Source organism: Nycticebus coucang, chromosome 8 (genome assembly GCF_027406575.1).
Source record: "Nycticebus coucang isolate mNycCou1 chromosome 8, mNycCou1.pri, whole genome shotgun sequence".
Taxonomy (NCBI): domain Eukaryota; kingdom Metazoa; phylum Chordata; class Mammalia; order Primates; family Lorisidae; genus Nycticebus; species Nycticebus coucang.
In genome coordinates this window covers 109,568,606-109,583,978 of record NC_069787.1, presented here as the reverse complement: position 1 = coordinate 109,583,978, position 15,373 = coordinate 109,568,606, and the positions used below count along the sequence as shown (strand labels likewise).

The following is a 15,373-nucleotide window of genomic DNA, read 5'->3' as shown; positions in this document are numbered from 1 at the left end:
TCTCTTTGCTGAGAACAAATATCACATCCTTAGAGAGACCATCCCTAACCACCCAAATTAAAATAATCTCCACCCTACTTCCCAAGTCAGTCTCTATCATGTTACCCTGTTTTATTTTTTACATTATTACTATCTAAAATTCCTATTTATCATCTGTTTTTTCCCACAAGAATGTAAGATTCATGAGGTCAAGAGACTCATCTATTTTTTTCTCAGCTGAATTTGGTGTCAAACTAGTTTAATATTTAGATCATAACAGACAATAACTCAATTTACTCACTAAAATTATTTCATCACAAACTAAATTTTAGGGATCATATAGTTGTTTTTTTTTTTTTTTTTTTTTTTGTAGAGACAGAGTTTCACTTTATTGCCCTCGGTAGAGTGCCGTGGCATCACAAAGCTCACAGCAACCTCCAACTCCTGGGCTTAGGCGATTCTCCTGCCTCAGCCTTCCGAGTAGCTGGGACTACAGGCACCCGCCACAACGCCTGGCTATTTTTTTTTGTTGCAGTTTGGCGGGGGCTGGGTTTGAACCCGCCACCCTCGGCATATGGGGCTGGCGCCCTGCTCACTGAGCCACAGGCGCCGCCCCATATAGTTGTTTTTAATAAAAGTCTTCATAATTAAAGAACAAAAGACCTACCCTTACCTCCAAAGAAACGATCTAATGCAATTTTTTTTTTATGTTTTACTAACTCATTTAGGTATTTCCTGGAAAATAAGCTTATGCTAGACTAATTTTCAAGGCTATTTTTCTTCAAATGAAATAACTACCGACACATCATACACAGAATTTTTATTAAATATATTTTGTGAGAAAAAAACATCCTAAACTGCCAAATTTCATGTAAATCAGATAACTTATTAAGTATAATGGTGAAAAAAATTAAAGGGGCAAACATTTAAATAATCTCATGAAAGAGCAAGAACATATCTTAATCTTCATATAAGAAAACAATCATCAGAATATAAAAGGGAAAGAAGTCTCTTACAGAAGAATATATTTCAAAATTCTACCTGTTGATCATTTAAAAAATTCTAAGCTAAACACATGGGCAATCTCACTCTTACCAATATGTATGTTTTAATCCATGATAGAGGGAGTTTTAGGGTACTCATTCATACTGAGATAAAGTGACAACATTTTTCCTTACAGAACAGCAGTATTCCTCACATTTGGGGCTAACAGTGGAAACTGGAGGAAGTAGATTTCTGGATTTAATTGGTAGCAGGAGAATCAGTCTAATGCTAAAATTTCAGGAAAAAATAGGTCTCTAACTTTACTTATTCCTAGGTAGCAAACATTAACCAAACATTGCCAATTTGTAAGACACTGTAAAAATAAAGTGAAAACACTTATTAAATATTAGCTTTATGTTATTTTCTACTGAAGATATTCAGTGGGCATATTCTGAATTATATAGGGTTTCACTATAGACGTAGCAAGTGTAATATGTCGTACGAAGCTAATAGGATAGTGTCAACATGTCTTGGAATGTTCTAGCCAGTGTTTGGCTACAAGTATTTTGGAGGAGTCAGTTTGAAAAATAATGACATGAACAGTCAAGATTTATCATAAGACAAATCTTCATGTATTTGATATCCACAAACTGAAATATTTTACACATGCTGTGGGAGCAAAATAAGTACATAATGGTTGGCTGATTGACCAATTATATATACCATTTAAGAAAACTTGGATAATTCAGATGCAAACAGTTTGTATGCACATAGATTTCTCTAATAATATCTTACCAACATATCTATGCTGCACACCATAGTTAAAGCAGTATTACCAACCAGGATATGTATGGTATCAATCCAATTAAAATTAAGTTTTGAATTAAAAGATCCTGTTAACACAACAGAGTGAACTTTGGGGTTTATTCAAGAATTAGTTCTCACATATAAAAAGTTTAATGTTAATGAATACTTGTCACTTTAAAATTTTAGACAGTACAGAAATTTGTATAAGTGTTTTAGACCACTTTATATACTTGGAGGAAGGAAATAAAAATAACCAGGATTATTGACTTTGCATTTATGATCAAAAGTAAGTTAACACAAAAAAATCAAAACACACTTCACAGCATAACCTGAAAAAACTTGGTCTTTTTTTGAACCATGAGAAAGAATGAATTAGTCTTGTTTAAATAAGATTTTCAGGAAACAAAAATAATTTAATCATGAAATATTAGCTTGATAGTAAACATATTCTATTATCAGTATTGATTGGTAAATTAACTGTTACCCAAAAAGGTTGACAAGTTCTGACTAGTATGAACAAAATGCTGAATTCATTAATGAGTATATAACTATTTTTAACATACAAATAATCTCTGGTTTTATACCCACTACATTTCAGAATTCTGTAAACTGTGAGGCATTCAATGTGTTTAATGTGGCAGAAAATCATATTAAATGTTTCATTATTTTATTCGGTTCAGTCCTTTTCCCATTAAGCAAGCAAACACGGTCATAACCATCTTTGGTTTCACTTCTACGAGGTCATCAGGTAACGCATATATCCGGGCACCAATCTTTCGAGCAACTGAAATGGCATATCTTAAAAAGACAAAAATATTTTGGTATGTTATTTAATTGTATTTTCAACTTATTTTAACAAAAGAATGAAATATTTTGATAAGATTAAATTTACAAAAAAGGCTAACTTTGTGAGTCTTAAATCATATTTCCCATACAAGTTGTACTTAAAAATATGAATTTTAAGGACATAGTAGGATTTTTGAGAATTAAATGGCCTGACAGGGGTCCTCAAACTTTTTAAACAGGGGGCCAGTTCACTGTCCCTCAGACCGTTGGAGGGCTGGATTATAGTTGAAAAAAAAAAAAAACTAGAACAAATTTCTATGCACACTGCACATATCTTATTTTGAAGTAAAAAAACAAAACGGGAACAAATACAATCACACCGAAGCATGTGGTCCTCGTAATTTGAGGACCCCGTATGTAAACCAGAAATGCTTACTTAGCATTGTTCAGCTTGTCCTCGTTAGATAAATCTTCTCTTTTGATCATTTCTTGACGAACTGCATTTGGTGCAATGGCATCTATTAAATCTAGGACAGGTAAACTAGTGCTAATAGATTTATCCTAGAAAATAGAGATGAATATTCATAAACATCTTTTAATTTGCATAAGTATCAGACTCTTCTGGTCATAGTTATATAACTGAAAGCAATCTTTAAGTTTTCTTTGTACCTAATGTTCAGCTTTTCTGCAACTAGCACACATAACAAACCATTTAAAATATACTTTTCCTTCAATCTTTTTTTACAAATTATAGTGTAGAGTTGTCACCATACCTGTATATGGTTTGTGGACATGACAAGTCCTAAGAATGCTACCTATGATATCAATTCTGTAAAAAATAAATACTTTTGAAAGGAAAGAGAAGGTGGATTTAAAAAAATAGGTTTACAAATTCTACTAATATATTTCTTAGACCATAAATTCCTAAGCCTTCACTTAATATTTTTCAGAAAGAAAAATGAAATAGTGGAAGGGAACTAACATTTACAAAGGTATTGTTCTTGTTGCTTTTCATGTTTTATCTATTTAATCCTCCTGTTTTAATAAAGGAATTATAATCCCCCCTTTAAAAAAGATGAAGAAATGTGAAGTTCAGAAAGCTCAAGTGACTTCTTTACATAACCAGTATGTATAGAATTAGTATTTGAAGCCATTACAGTCTCACTCTAACACACTCAAGATTCTATCTATCTTGAAGTTACCTATAAGATAACTAAATTATAGTGTTAATACTTTGAAGATGAAGTCAGAAATCCTGGTCTGAATTGATTTTACCACTTATCAGTAAACAAATTATTTGTTCTCTCTCTCAACCTGAAGAGTGGCACTGTTGTTTCCCTACCCAGAATCCACTCAACTCCTTACTTCTTCCTCCATGCTAACAAAATCCATATTTTTTGCTCTGTATCCCTCCCTCACATGAGCTTTAAGGAAAGCTGATATCCATAGCTCCAGCAGGGAACCTGAATTAGTCTGGGCTAAGCAGTCTCAGTGTGGGCAGGGTGATAAATTTATTCCCTTTATAAGTAAAGTATACAGTGCATAAACAGACACACAGAATACCTCTGCATTGAAATTTCATGGGATGGGGATGATTAGGGAAAAATGTCCAAAAAGATTCCATAGGACAATAATTAAAAAGTTGAAAAACACTAGTACACTAGTCTAAGCCAAATAGAGTAATCCATTTGGACCTCCTAGATGTGAATGAGAGGATATAACTTCTGTCATAACAACCATTCTATAGCCAAGAGGAAAATCAGCTTTAGGGTGAAGCTGGCACATTAGATGGCAAATCAGAGATGGGAAAAAATTTGAATCCTGAATGATAGTCTTCAATTATTGACTAAACTTATCCTGAAGTCTGACCTATCTCTGGATTTCATTGTAGTCAGTACCTTTCCTTTTGGTTTAAACCATTTTAGATGAGGTTTCTATTAGTTAAAGCCAAAGCACCCTTCGTAATCTCTAAAATAGAATGTTACAGGAGTCTTAGGAATACTGAAATAGCAGAGGTAAAAGCTTTGAGTACAGCTCCTAGCCAAATGTCAGTTCTTAATAAATGCCCAATAAAACAATTTGAAGGTATGTGAAAAAGAGTAACAGGCTGCAGTGGGGCCTATGGCTCAGTGAATAGGGCGCCGGCCCCATATACCGAGGGTGGCGGGTTTGAACCTGTCCCCAGGCAAACTGCAACAACAAAACAAAAAAAAGAAAGGAAGAAAGAAAGAAAAGAAAAAAGAGTAACAGGCTGCTTTTTGAGCCAAGATATATGAGTCACTTCATTTATTAATGTTAGCAAAATTTATATTTTTCATTATCAGGAATGTTCATTTCATGATACACATCTTTGGGGGGAGGTGATAAAAGGTAAAAATAATTAGGGCCCATAAATTCTGTATGATGCTAGTAATCTGGATCTGTACTTTGGCATCTTCTCTATTTCTGGAAATCCTCATACCTCTTTTCTCAGCGTATAGTCTGTAGACCTCCTACGTGAAAGTCACCTGGGGTACTTGTTAAGAGTACAAATTTAGCCCCACTCTCAATAAGTTTATTAATTTGGTTATCTGTGGATGAGGCTGAGAATTTACATTTTTAGATCATTCTAATGTATACCATTATACTTCTACAAATAAATTTTTTAATTTTAATTTAATTTACTTTTTTGTGAGACAGGGCCTTCCTATATTGCCCAGACTGCAATGTAGTGGCATGATCATAACTTGCTTTGATCCTCCAACTCCCAGGCTCAAGTGATCCGCCTGGCTCAGCCTTCTGAGTAGCTAGGACTACAAGTGTGCAACAACACACTTGGCTAATTTTTTAAAATTTTTTTATAGAGATAGGGTCTCACCATCAGCCCAAGCTGATCTCAGACTCTTGGCCTAAAGTGATCCTCCTGCTTCAGCATCCCAGAGTGCTAGGATTACAGGTTTGAGCCACTGTGCCTGCCCTAAATTTAATATTTGTATCATGCTAGAATATATTTAAAATTTCTATAGGCTTACCTTCCATGTATTTCTACAGTGATTCAAAAACACACAAGTACCTTGTTTAATTATGTTATATTTTGATTACTTATTTACACATTTATGGTATTTTAAATATTTCTTCATTTAGATTTAGGAAATAAGTATTTTTTCCACTTATTTCCTCACAATTCATCTTGAGAAAAGCTTCTACTAAGCTGAATGAAAAATTTAAGTTTCTAAAGATGTCAGACCTCTCATTCTCTTATTCCCAATAGGCCTAACTTTTAACTCCTCTGATTTGTACATTATCAATGAAAGACATTTTACTTTTGCAAAGAGGAAAGAGTTATATTGAAAACCCACAGTTTAGTATATAAATATATTTCCATCATTTTTTCCTTTTTCTTTCCCTAAGTAAATCATAAAGAAATTACTTAAGCAAAAAATCTAGAATCTTAGACTAGAACAGTGATTCTCAACCTTTCTAATGCTGTGACCCTTTAATACAGTTCCTCATGTGGTGACCCCCAACCATAAAATCATTTTCGTTGCTACTTCATAACTGTAATTTTGCTACTGTTATGAATCTTAATGTAAATATCTGATATGCAGGATGTATTTAGGTGACCCCTGTGAAAGTGTTGTTTGACCCCCAAAGGGGTCATGACCCACAGGTTGAGAACCGCTGGTCTAGAAGTAGCCTAGAGGTTAGCCTGATTTGCAAGATAAGAATTTTGTCATCTTTCTCTTAATTTGATACATGCTATTAGTACATTCCATTCCATTGCTCTTCCTGCCACTTTAAAAAATAAAAGTAGAAAAACAGTGATGTGTTACCACCGGAGTTCCATAAAAGGCACAATAAGAACCCCTTTACATATTGGCAATGTCCACAGTGTGATAAGGCCAATTTATTGAGCCCTTAACATGTGCTCTTAAGTAGTGTGAGCTTAGATACTGTTAAGCTCTTTACATTTGTTAATTTATTTAGTCTGACAACAACCCTAGAAGATAGGTATTATTAACATCCTCATTTTAGATATAGCGAAACTAAAGCACAGAAAAATTAATAATTTGCCCAAGGCCATACAAATGTTGAGCCAGAAGTAAGTTCTGTTTCATTCATCAATAAATGTAGCCCAGCTGTTCGTATCAACTAAGGTTCCTTTAAAAACATGTCCTTCTCATGTGCTCCCATACTCCCCTTAGCTGCTATATATAATATTGATGACACCTTATACTGTAGTTGTTTTATTTGCCTCTTTCCCTGAATAGTGACCTTTTTGAAGGCACTATGTTACCACAGTGACAGTGGGTAAGCTCTGAACAGTTACAGAATAAAGAGCAATATGTCATCCATCTAATAAGTAACTGAGCTAAGAGTCAAACCTAGAGCCATACAACTCTAAAGCTTGGCTTTCAACCTATAGGTAAGTAGACCTGGATAGAAAGAAACCTGCTATTCTGCTAAAAAGCTGTATGACAGTGGACAAGTTATTTAACTCCTCTAATGCTCATGTTTTTGCTCATTGAATTATTGAGAAAGTTAAAAGTATTTAATGCAGTGACACATAGGACTCAATAAATGGTAGTTATGATTGTCATGTGCTGAGTTACACCTGATCTTCTTGGTGAGGGAAAATTACTTTGCAACAAAAAGAGTACATTTGTCGTTTCTGAAATTCCTAGTTATAACACTACCTTGGCTGTGATTAAAATATTTTTACTATGGGCGGCGCCTGTGGCTCAAGGAGTAGGGCGCTGGTCCCATATGCCAGAGGTGGCGGGTTCAAACCCAGCCCCGGCCAAAAACCAAAAAAATATATATATATTTTTACTAGTACCACTTATTATAGCTTTTAAACATAATGTCATATTGCTTCTTGGCCTTTTGGTTAAGACCAAGTATAAACATAATGCCTTCCATAATGGGAAAAAATCCTCTCTTACCCCTACTATTTTTTTAGATTCACTGCCACATTTCTTTCTATTTTTAAATTTTTTTTTAGAGCCTGAGTCTTGCTATATACATTGTTCAGGCTAGCCTTTAACTCCTGACCTTATAAGATTCTCCCACCTTAGTCTCCCAAGCAGCTAAGATTTTAGGTGCACGCCACCCCACACCAGCTTTCACTGCTAAGTTTCTTAAAATTTTTATTATTAAGCACTTACTAAACACCAAGCATTTTTGTAGTGCTTCTCAGTTCTAAGTAAAACTGCACTCTCAAGTCTGCTGTTCTCCGTGAGTATTCTCCCTTACATGGTTTGTGTACTCCCATTTTCAACTCTCTTATTCAACTAATCACCAAGTCTGTATTCCCAGTTTTAATATCCCTTTCACCTAACCCACCATTTCCTGAAAATTACCTCAAACTCAAGAAATTTAACACTGAATTCTCACCTTTTCCAGAAAGTAGCGACACATTATATCCCCATCTCAGGGCTGTTTTTCAATTACCCAGGTCTAAAACATCAAGAACTCTGAGTTCTTTCTCCAATGCTTCCCTAAAACAAGAAGCCAACTCCTAGCTCTTCATTCTTACCATTCCCTGTGCCTACCTGAAACCCCATTCACGCTTTTATCACTTCACACCCTAAGTACTGCTATGGATTCTTTTGCACTGACCTTGCATTATACTATTCTCCCTCCCACCCATCCTGTCCACTACGTTCAGATTATTCTTCCTAAAACAATCATCTTTCTTACACCTTTCGTGCCTTTATTCAATATCCTTTGTTTAGGTCAAATTCCTCCACAGTATTCACCTAGTCAGTATCTTGCACTATATCTCTTAGAGACCATCCTCTAGCTTTCCTAACTTTGAGATTTGCCTTTTTGCAAGATGGACCCTTACAGCTTGTTACCCTCCTCTTTTTCTTCATCAATTCAAATCCCTCCTCCATCTATGGTATTCAAATCCACTTTCTGTCCACTCATCACTGAAATGTGATCACTGATATAAGACTTCTCATGCATAATAATAGTTGTATTACTTACTTGGATTTTTATCATTTATTCTGTAGTATTATTACCTTCTCAGTAATACAAGTTTTGTCTTTCAAATAAATGGTGAACACTCTGAGGGCCAAATTAGTTTCTTATACTTTATATCTTTTTCTTTACCTGAAAAAGTTGCTTAATAGTAAGAGCTCAATAAATATTAATTTGTTCCTAATTTTTTACTGTATTTAATTATATACATGCTTAATATTTTTCATAAATTAATGTGCAAATGCAGACAACTTCAATATAACAACTTTAAAGAGTAACTGGCAATTAGAGAATTTTATAATACCCCCATTGCTATTATATATTTTTAATAAGCAACCACAAAAACTCAATGTCATTAATTCCTTCTAAGACAGAAAAAGGGGAGAAAAAGCACTTGAACTAGGACTCAGTCAATGTCCCTGTCAATATCCAGTTGTCCCAAAGCACTTTGGGCTTTAGTTTTGGTAAAGATGAGATTACATTTGTCAATTTCTGATATTTGTCGTAGAGATGTTAGGTAAAGAGCAAAGGCAAAGAGAGATAAAGATGGGTGGTATCTTTTAGGATAGCTTGGTGTTTCATCTGTTTGCACTGTATTTCACTAAAACAAAACAAATTGCTGGGTTTTCACATATAATAAAATCACAAACACAAGACTCACTGAATGAATGAATGTGTACAAGCAGACATGCTTATTTGTAGCTAACATCAAAATTGCATGCAAAAGCAAAATACAATGGAAATGCATGAAAATTAGTGGGTATGTATGTGCAGATTACATTTTGAGTACTTTATGAATCATCCACAGACGCTCAGAAGTGACTGTTAAGTGCTATTAATGAAGCCAGATGACAAGATATATTTTCCTACCAGTTTTCTCAATTCCCACTTGAATCGGTTTGGCTGGCTCTGTATGCCTTGGGAATGATGTCAATACAATTCTGAGACTGCTGCTAGGGAGCACAAAACATTATAGGTCCTATATAAACAATGGCTTTTTGTCTTTGTTTTTCATTTGACAACTGGATTTTTTTTCTCTTCTTTATTTCTTCTTTAAAGATTAGATTACCACAGTCTGATAATAGTAACCAGCATTTATACTTGATAGTATAATCAATCAATATAAGAATTCAAATTAAATACATCTAATTTACACATGCCAATTAATTAGTATGCCTAAACTCATAAATTGTATGTTTTTATGTGTACATAAAACATTAATGTAATTCTGAGCATAACCAATGTAATCCCCAGTAAAAACTCCTTCTAAAATTAAAAAGAAAATTCAATACTCTTGATTACCTTGAAGCTGGAAATAGAAGTATTTTTGTTTGCACTTTTAAGAGTCTGATTGACCCATTTAATAATAATCTCATCATTTACTTTTTCACCCTCTCCAAGATCTGATAACACATTCAATGTGTACCTGCAACAAAAAAAGATATATACTTAAGTATTAAAGAGATAAAATTTGCTTTCACATCATTTATATCAATACTTAGGTAAATATTTAAGAAATAGTTCAGTTCTAATAAATATTTATTATTATTATTTAATTCAGATTAATATGAAGCTGCAAATGATCAGGTTACATTGTTTGTGTTTTTAAGGTAAAGTTCAAGTTGTAGTTGAGGCAGTTGAGCCCTTGATCCTGGAGGTGTACTGTAGTCTGGCATTTGCACTTAGTTACATTCCAAAGTTATGAAGCTCACTAATCAGAAACAAAACTTAACTATATGATATTTTAAAAACTTAAAACAACTCCTTATAAAGCCATTTTTAAGAGTCATTAGTAAAAGTGATGTGTTGACCCATTTTTACATACAACAATTTATGAAAACATATAATCAACAGTAAATCCTTTAAAAATTAACATATTCTGCTATGTATGGTCCTTCTTGGTTCATTACTCTTTAAAAATTTAGTTCAGATGACTAGTTGAAGGAAACTGACACAGTGTTGCTATAAACATATCAGCCTTTACCTTCTCATCAGCTGCCATACCAATGCCAGAGTAAGTGTAGCGTTTCCTTCATTTAGGTCTTGCCCAGCAATGCCAACCAAGGAGAATTTGGCCTTATTCTTCCCAAGTTCCACTGCATAGTTACAGTTTTCAATCTATAAATAAGTAAAATCTTGGTATTAAAAACATTTTTAAAAATGTATCCCCAAATATGCCAGCCTAGTTCAATCATCTGAAAAATAATTATGATGATACCTTGAATTACATGACCAAATTTCATTTCTTATCAACTCAGTGATAGCGAGAAATAATTGTTCCCACTTTATAATCAAAGCATTATAAAGTTAACCTATATTGAGGAACAAGTGGCTAGAAAGTTGTAAGCTCCCTTCACTCTAAAAGTCTTTACTCAAAATTACACAGTTTATTATTGATAAATCTGTGGCTAGAAAACTAGGTTTCCCACATTCCATTAATACAGGTAATAGATTATATTTGTGTAGATTTAACATTAAAGAATAGAGAAGAAAGCAATTGTTTTATTAAAATCTAATTTCATCTTCCATATTCTTTACCCAGATCTTACTTTTCCTCTGAAATTCAGCTTTTGGCCCATTTTTTCCAACAAAGGCTTAACTTTAACTGTACCAGCTGATAATGATCTATCCCTTGTTTGAACTCTTAAGAATGCTTTTTTATAATACTTATGTACCATCCTCTACTTAACACTTAGCCTTATATGCATTTTCTTTTGGCTTCCATAGTATAAGCTCCTTTTAAGGAACAAAAACTTTCACATATATAAATATAGATCATACTTTCCCCAGCCCAGGACCCAGCATAGTGCCCTGTTTACAGTGAGAATCAGATACATGAACACCATGTAAATTATTCACCTAACCTTCCTACCTCTTTCTGATGACTTAAATTCAGTTAAGTCCTTTCTCTAGCAAATATTTTTGTCTACTGTGACCTCTATAGAGGTGCTTATCTCTATCATCTAGGCTATACTTCTCATATCAGGACTTATATATAAATTTCGTATTTATTTGAGTCTTTTTGCTCCAGTGATATGGTAGGCTCTCATAATCTTGTAATATCATCAGAGGAAAAAAGTGCTTACTAAACCCTTTTTCTAAACTTAATTTTTATTAAATCAGAACTATATACATTCATGGGGTACAAGTAGTGATTTGATATACAATGTGGAATGCTTAAATCAAACTGATTAACATAACCATCACCTCTCTTATTTTTTGCAGTAAGACATTTATAATATACTCATAGTTAACTGACACTTTTTAGAATAAATTAAACATTATTTAAAAAAAATACAATAACTGGTTTCTCTAGTTTTCTTTCTCTAGTTAAGGAGAAAAATAGTACAACCTGAGATACACATTTTTTTCCACAAATTAGAAAATATTTCCAGGAAAGGTGAGAAAGGGATCATACAATAAAATAATTTGTACAAGTAAATGGATATTGTTCTTATAAAAGAAAATCCAAATTCTCAAAGTACAGTCTGTTGCAAGTAAAAACACAAGAAGATCATTTGAACCTACTATAATATGTACTATCTGCCTGGTTCACTCCATAAATTAAATAAAATCTTTGTTATGTATTCATCTCTTAAAAATGCGAAGAGAACCTGGGCGCCCTGGTACATGCCTATAGTCTGCTATTTGGAGGCTGAGGCAGGACAATCAGTTGAAGTCAAGAGTTTGAGGCTGTAGTGCTCTATGATTGTACTTGTGAACAGCCACTGCACTCCAGGCTGGGCAACACTGAGAGACCCTTTCTCTAAAAAAACTTTTTTAAAACCTGGAAAACATGCAAGGAGATAAAATACCAATTTTTTTCCTAGTAGTCACAATAAATTATAGGGTTAGCCAGTTCAATAGAAATATATGCTATAGAAATGTATAGAATTTAAAAAAATAGAATAGATTTATAATTTGTGGATAATAACATTAGCACTGGAATTATGTAACTGTGGAAACAGAAGAGAGAAAAACCAGCATATTTTTCATGGACACCTATTTTAATGAGAGGATTTTCTAGCAAACTACAATAATCATTTATGTGTGAATGTGTTTCAATGAAGAGCCATATGCTTTATTGTTAGTTTGGGCAAACTTAAGGGAAATGATGGTGAGAAAGGAGCTCAGGGTTGCTAGTGTAGAGGCCTAAGAAGTTGCTAACATGAATAACCAGCAATGAAAGGAAAACTGGAAACAGGTGCAAACATAAGGATGTGTTCCATTTATTGGCAACATTTGGTTTGAAATTTGGCAGAACACCTCTGAAACGTAGGGAGGTACCAAACCAGAGAAAGAAAGAGAAATTAGGTTCTAAGAGGTAAGCCATATTATGGTAGCACAGGGTGAATATCTCTAATCTGAGAATCCAAAATACTCCAAAATCTGGAACTTTTTCAGCACTGATAAAAAAGGAAATGCTCATTGAAGGATTTCAGGTTTAAGATATTTGGATAAGGAATGTTCACTCAGTATATTACAAATATTTGAAAATGCAGAAAAATCTGAACTCCAAAACACTTTCCAAGCATTCCAAATAAGCATATTTTTTATGTACTTAAAACCCTAAAACTGGATCAGCTCCCTGAGAATGTAAATATAGAAGTTAAGAGCTTTGGTTCAAGAATTAATCCTTAGAAATACCAAGTTATCAGGCTAAAAGATGAAGAACCTCTGAAAGGCAAGAATGAACACAAAAAATTGGGACAGTGCAATTAAACAGACTTAATGAAAGAAATGACTACTAGTCACTTTAAATACTTTGGGGGAAAAAATGAAGCTCAGATCATTTGGACAATGAGAAGAGTTACACAAAGGGACACAAGATTCCAAGTGAAAGGAAATATGGAAAAAATAATGAAGAAAGGCTTTTAAAAATATATTTTTTACTTTACTTTTTTTTTTTTTTTTTTTTTAAATCGCCTGGGCTAGTCTCTTCCAGCCTCAAGTGATTCTCCTGCTTAAGTCTCCTAAGTAGCTTGGGACTACAGCCACTACCATGCCAGCTAAATTTGGTTCTAATTTTTTAGAGAAGGAGTCTATGTTGCCCAGGCTGAAGAAGAATATTTAAATTGTGCTGCTTTATGAATTTTGTAAGTAAAGGAAAGTGATGTCTGTTGATGACTGCCCAAATTTCATAAAATAATTCCCTACGGTATGTCATGAAAGTACTACTACTTCATTTTTAAAAACATCTTAAATTTATTTCAGGTTTTATGTTTGATTCTTTAAACAGTATTTGTTGAAAGAAAGCATTTTGCCTGATTCATTTGTGACATTTTTGCAATTAACATAAAATTCCAGGTATAATGAACAGGTTAATTTTTGTTTTCCAGTTAAAATTTGCATTTGAAATTTTGAAGAAATTAAACTGTTGTTTTCCTTCTTGCTCTATAAACATTGCTGTGATTAGCATTTTGCAAGGCAACTTGTCTTTCTAATTTTTTGTGATAAATTAACAGTGAAATTTTTAGGTAAAAGGATTTTTGAAGATTATTAACATATATTACCAAACTGATTTTAAGACTTCCTGTAATACTGGAACTAGTGCAATAGTTTGCTTTAAACTGCATTTCTTTATTGTAGGTGAAAAGTTTTTCATATGTGTATTATCCATCATTATTTTTTTTTCTGTGAATTGGTCACTCATGTTGCTTTCCCTTTTGGCTATAATTATTTCATTAGCTATTCAGTTTTCTTCCTTAGAACTCATAATATTTACTTCTGCTTGTGCTGTACTGTAGTTGTTTGCAACATATCATATCTTCCTAATCTATTTAAGGCTCCCTAAGGACCAACTCCATGCCTTATATCTTGCATAGCAGTATATAGGCAATAGGTAATTGATAAATACCTATCAAATAAAAATTCAGCAAGTTATTGAAATTATAAACTAAGAGTACAATGATGGTGCATCTCAAAGAACTACAACTTACTAAAGATGAAAGTAGTTATATAAAGTGGCTAGCAAAGCAGACTGTATTCATCTTTCCAAACATTTATTAAAACAAACTTGTAAAAAGGCTATTAAATTTAACACATCTTGGTTTGAATCAGAACTGTGTGGACAGACCACACTTTACCAAGCTTTGCAAAACTCTAAATCATGTTTTATATCAGAAGAATAACAGTATTTTCATGGTCTTTATTTCATTCACCTTCTTCATGTTCCCTCCAAGAGCGGGATAAGGAGGTTTGTTGACATGGCTCCAGTTGACTGGGACTCGGATCATTTCATAGAGTTGAAAGATCACTAAAGCATCTGCAAGGTCACTAAAACAGGAAGGAAAAGTGGATAAAGGGGGAGTAATGTTGGTACTACCTAATTTTATTAAGTGCACTGGAGATGAACTAATGTCTTTAAAAACAAAGTCATTTAGGCTCGGTGCCTGTAGCTCAACGGCTAGGGCACCAGCCACATGTACTGGAGCTGGCAGGTTCGAATCCAGCCCGGGCCTGCTAAACAACAATGACAACTACAACCAAAAAATAGTGGGGCATTGTGGCAGGGGTCTGTAGTCCCAGCTACTTAGAAGGCTGAGACAAGAGAATCATTAAGCCCAAGAGTTTGAGCTTGCTGTGAGCTATGATGCCATTGCACTCTACCCAGAGCAATACCTTGAGACTGTGTCTCAAACAAAAACAAAAAAAGTCATTTCATACTTAAAGAATGACAATATCAATATCAAACATCAATTTGACATAGAACTTCCAATCTAAGAATCTGTCCAAAGTTTTTTCATAATTATTTACAAATTTGTATATATGTGCAAGAACATTCGCTGACACAGTATTTATAAATTTGGAAACAAATGCCAGTAGGGGACTATTGAATAAACTATCCATA

General features: G+C 33.6%; 1 protein-coding gene across 3 annotated transcripts in view; it reads right to left on the bottom strand.

The window, feature by feature from the left end:
- Positions 1–2,086: 2,086 nt before the first annotated feature.
- Positions 2,087–15,373, bottom strand: part of PLS1 (plastin 1) — a 133,988-nt gene continuing 120,701 nt past the window's right edge. For all 3 annotated transcript variants that reach the window (XM_053598584.1, XM_053598585.1, XM_053598586.1), the window contains exons 12-16: positions 14,685–14,799; positions 10,508–10,641; positions 9,826–9,949; positions 2,993–3,117; positions 2,087–2,568 (exon numbers count right to left, since the gene is read on the bottom strand). In XM_053598584.1, coding sequence (XP_053454559.1) covers positions 2,433–2,568; positions 2,993–3,117; positions 9,826–9,949; positions 10,508–10,641; positions 14,685–14,799 — 634 coding nt within the window. In that variant the 3' untranslated portion in view covers positions 2,087–2,432. The remainder of the gene's footprint in view (positions 2,569–2,992; positions 3,118–9,825; positions 9,950–10,507; positions 10,642–14,684; positions 14,800–15,373) is intronic.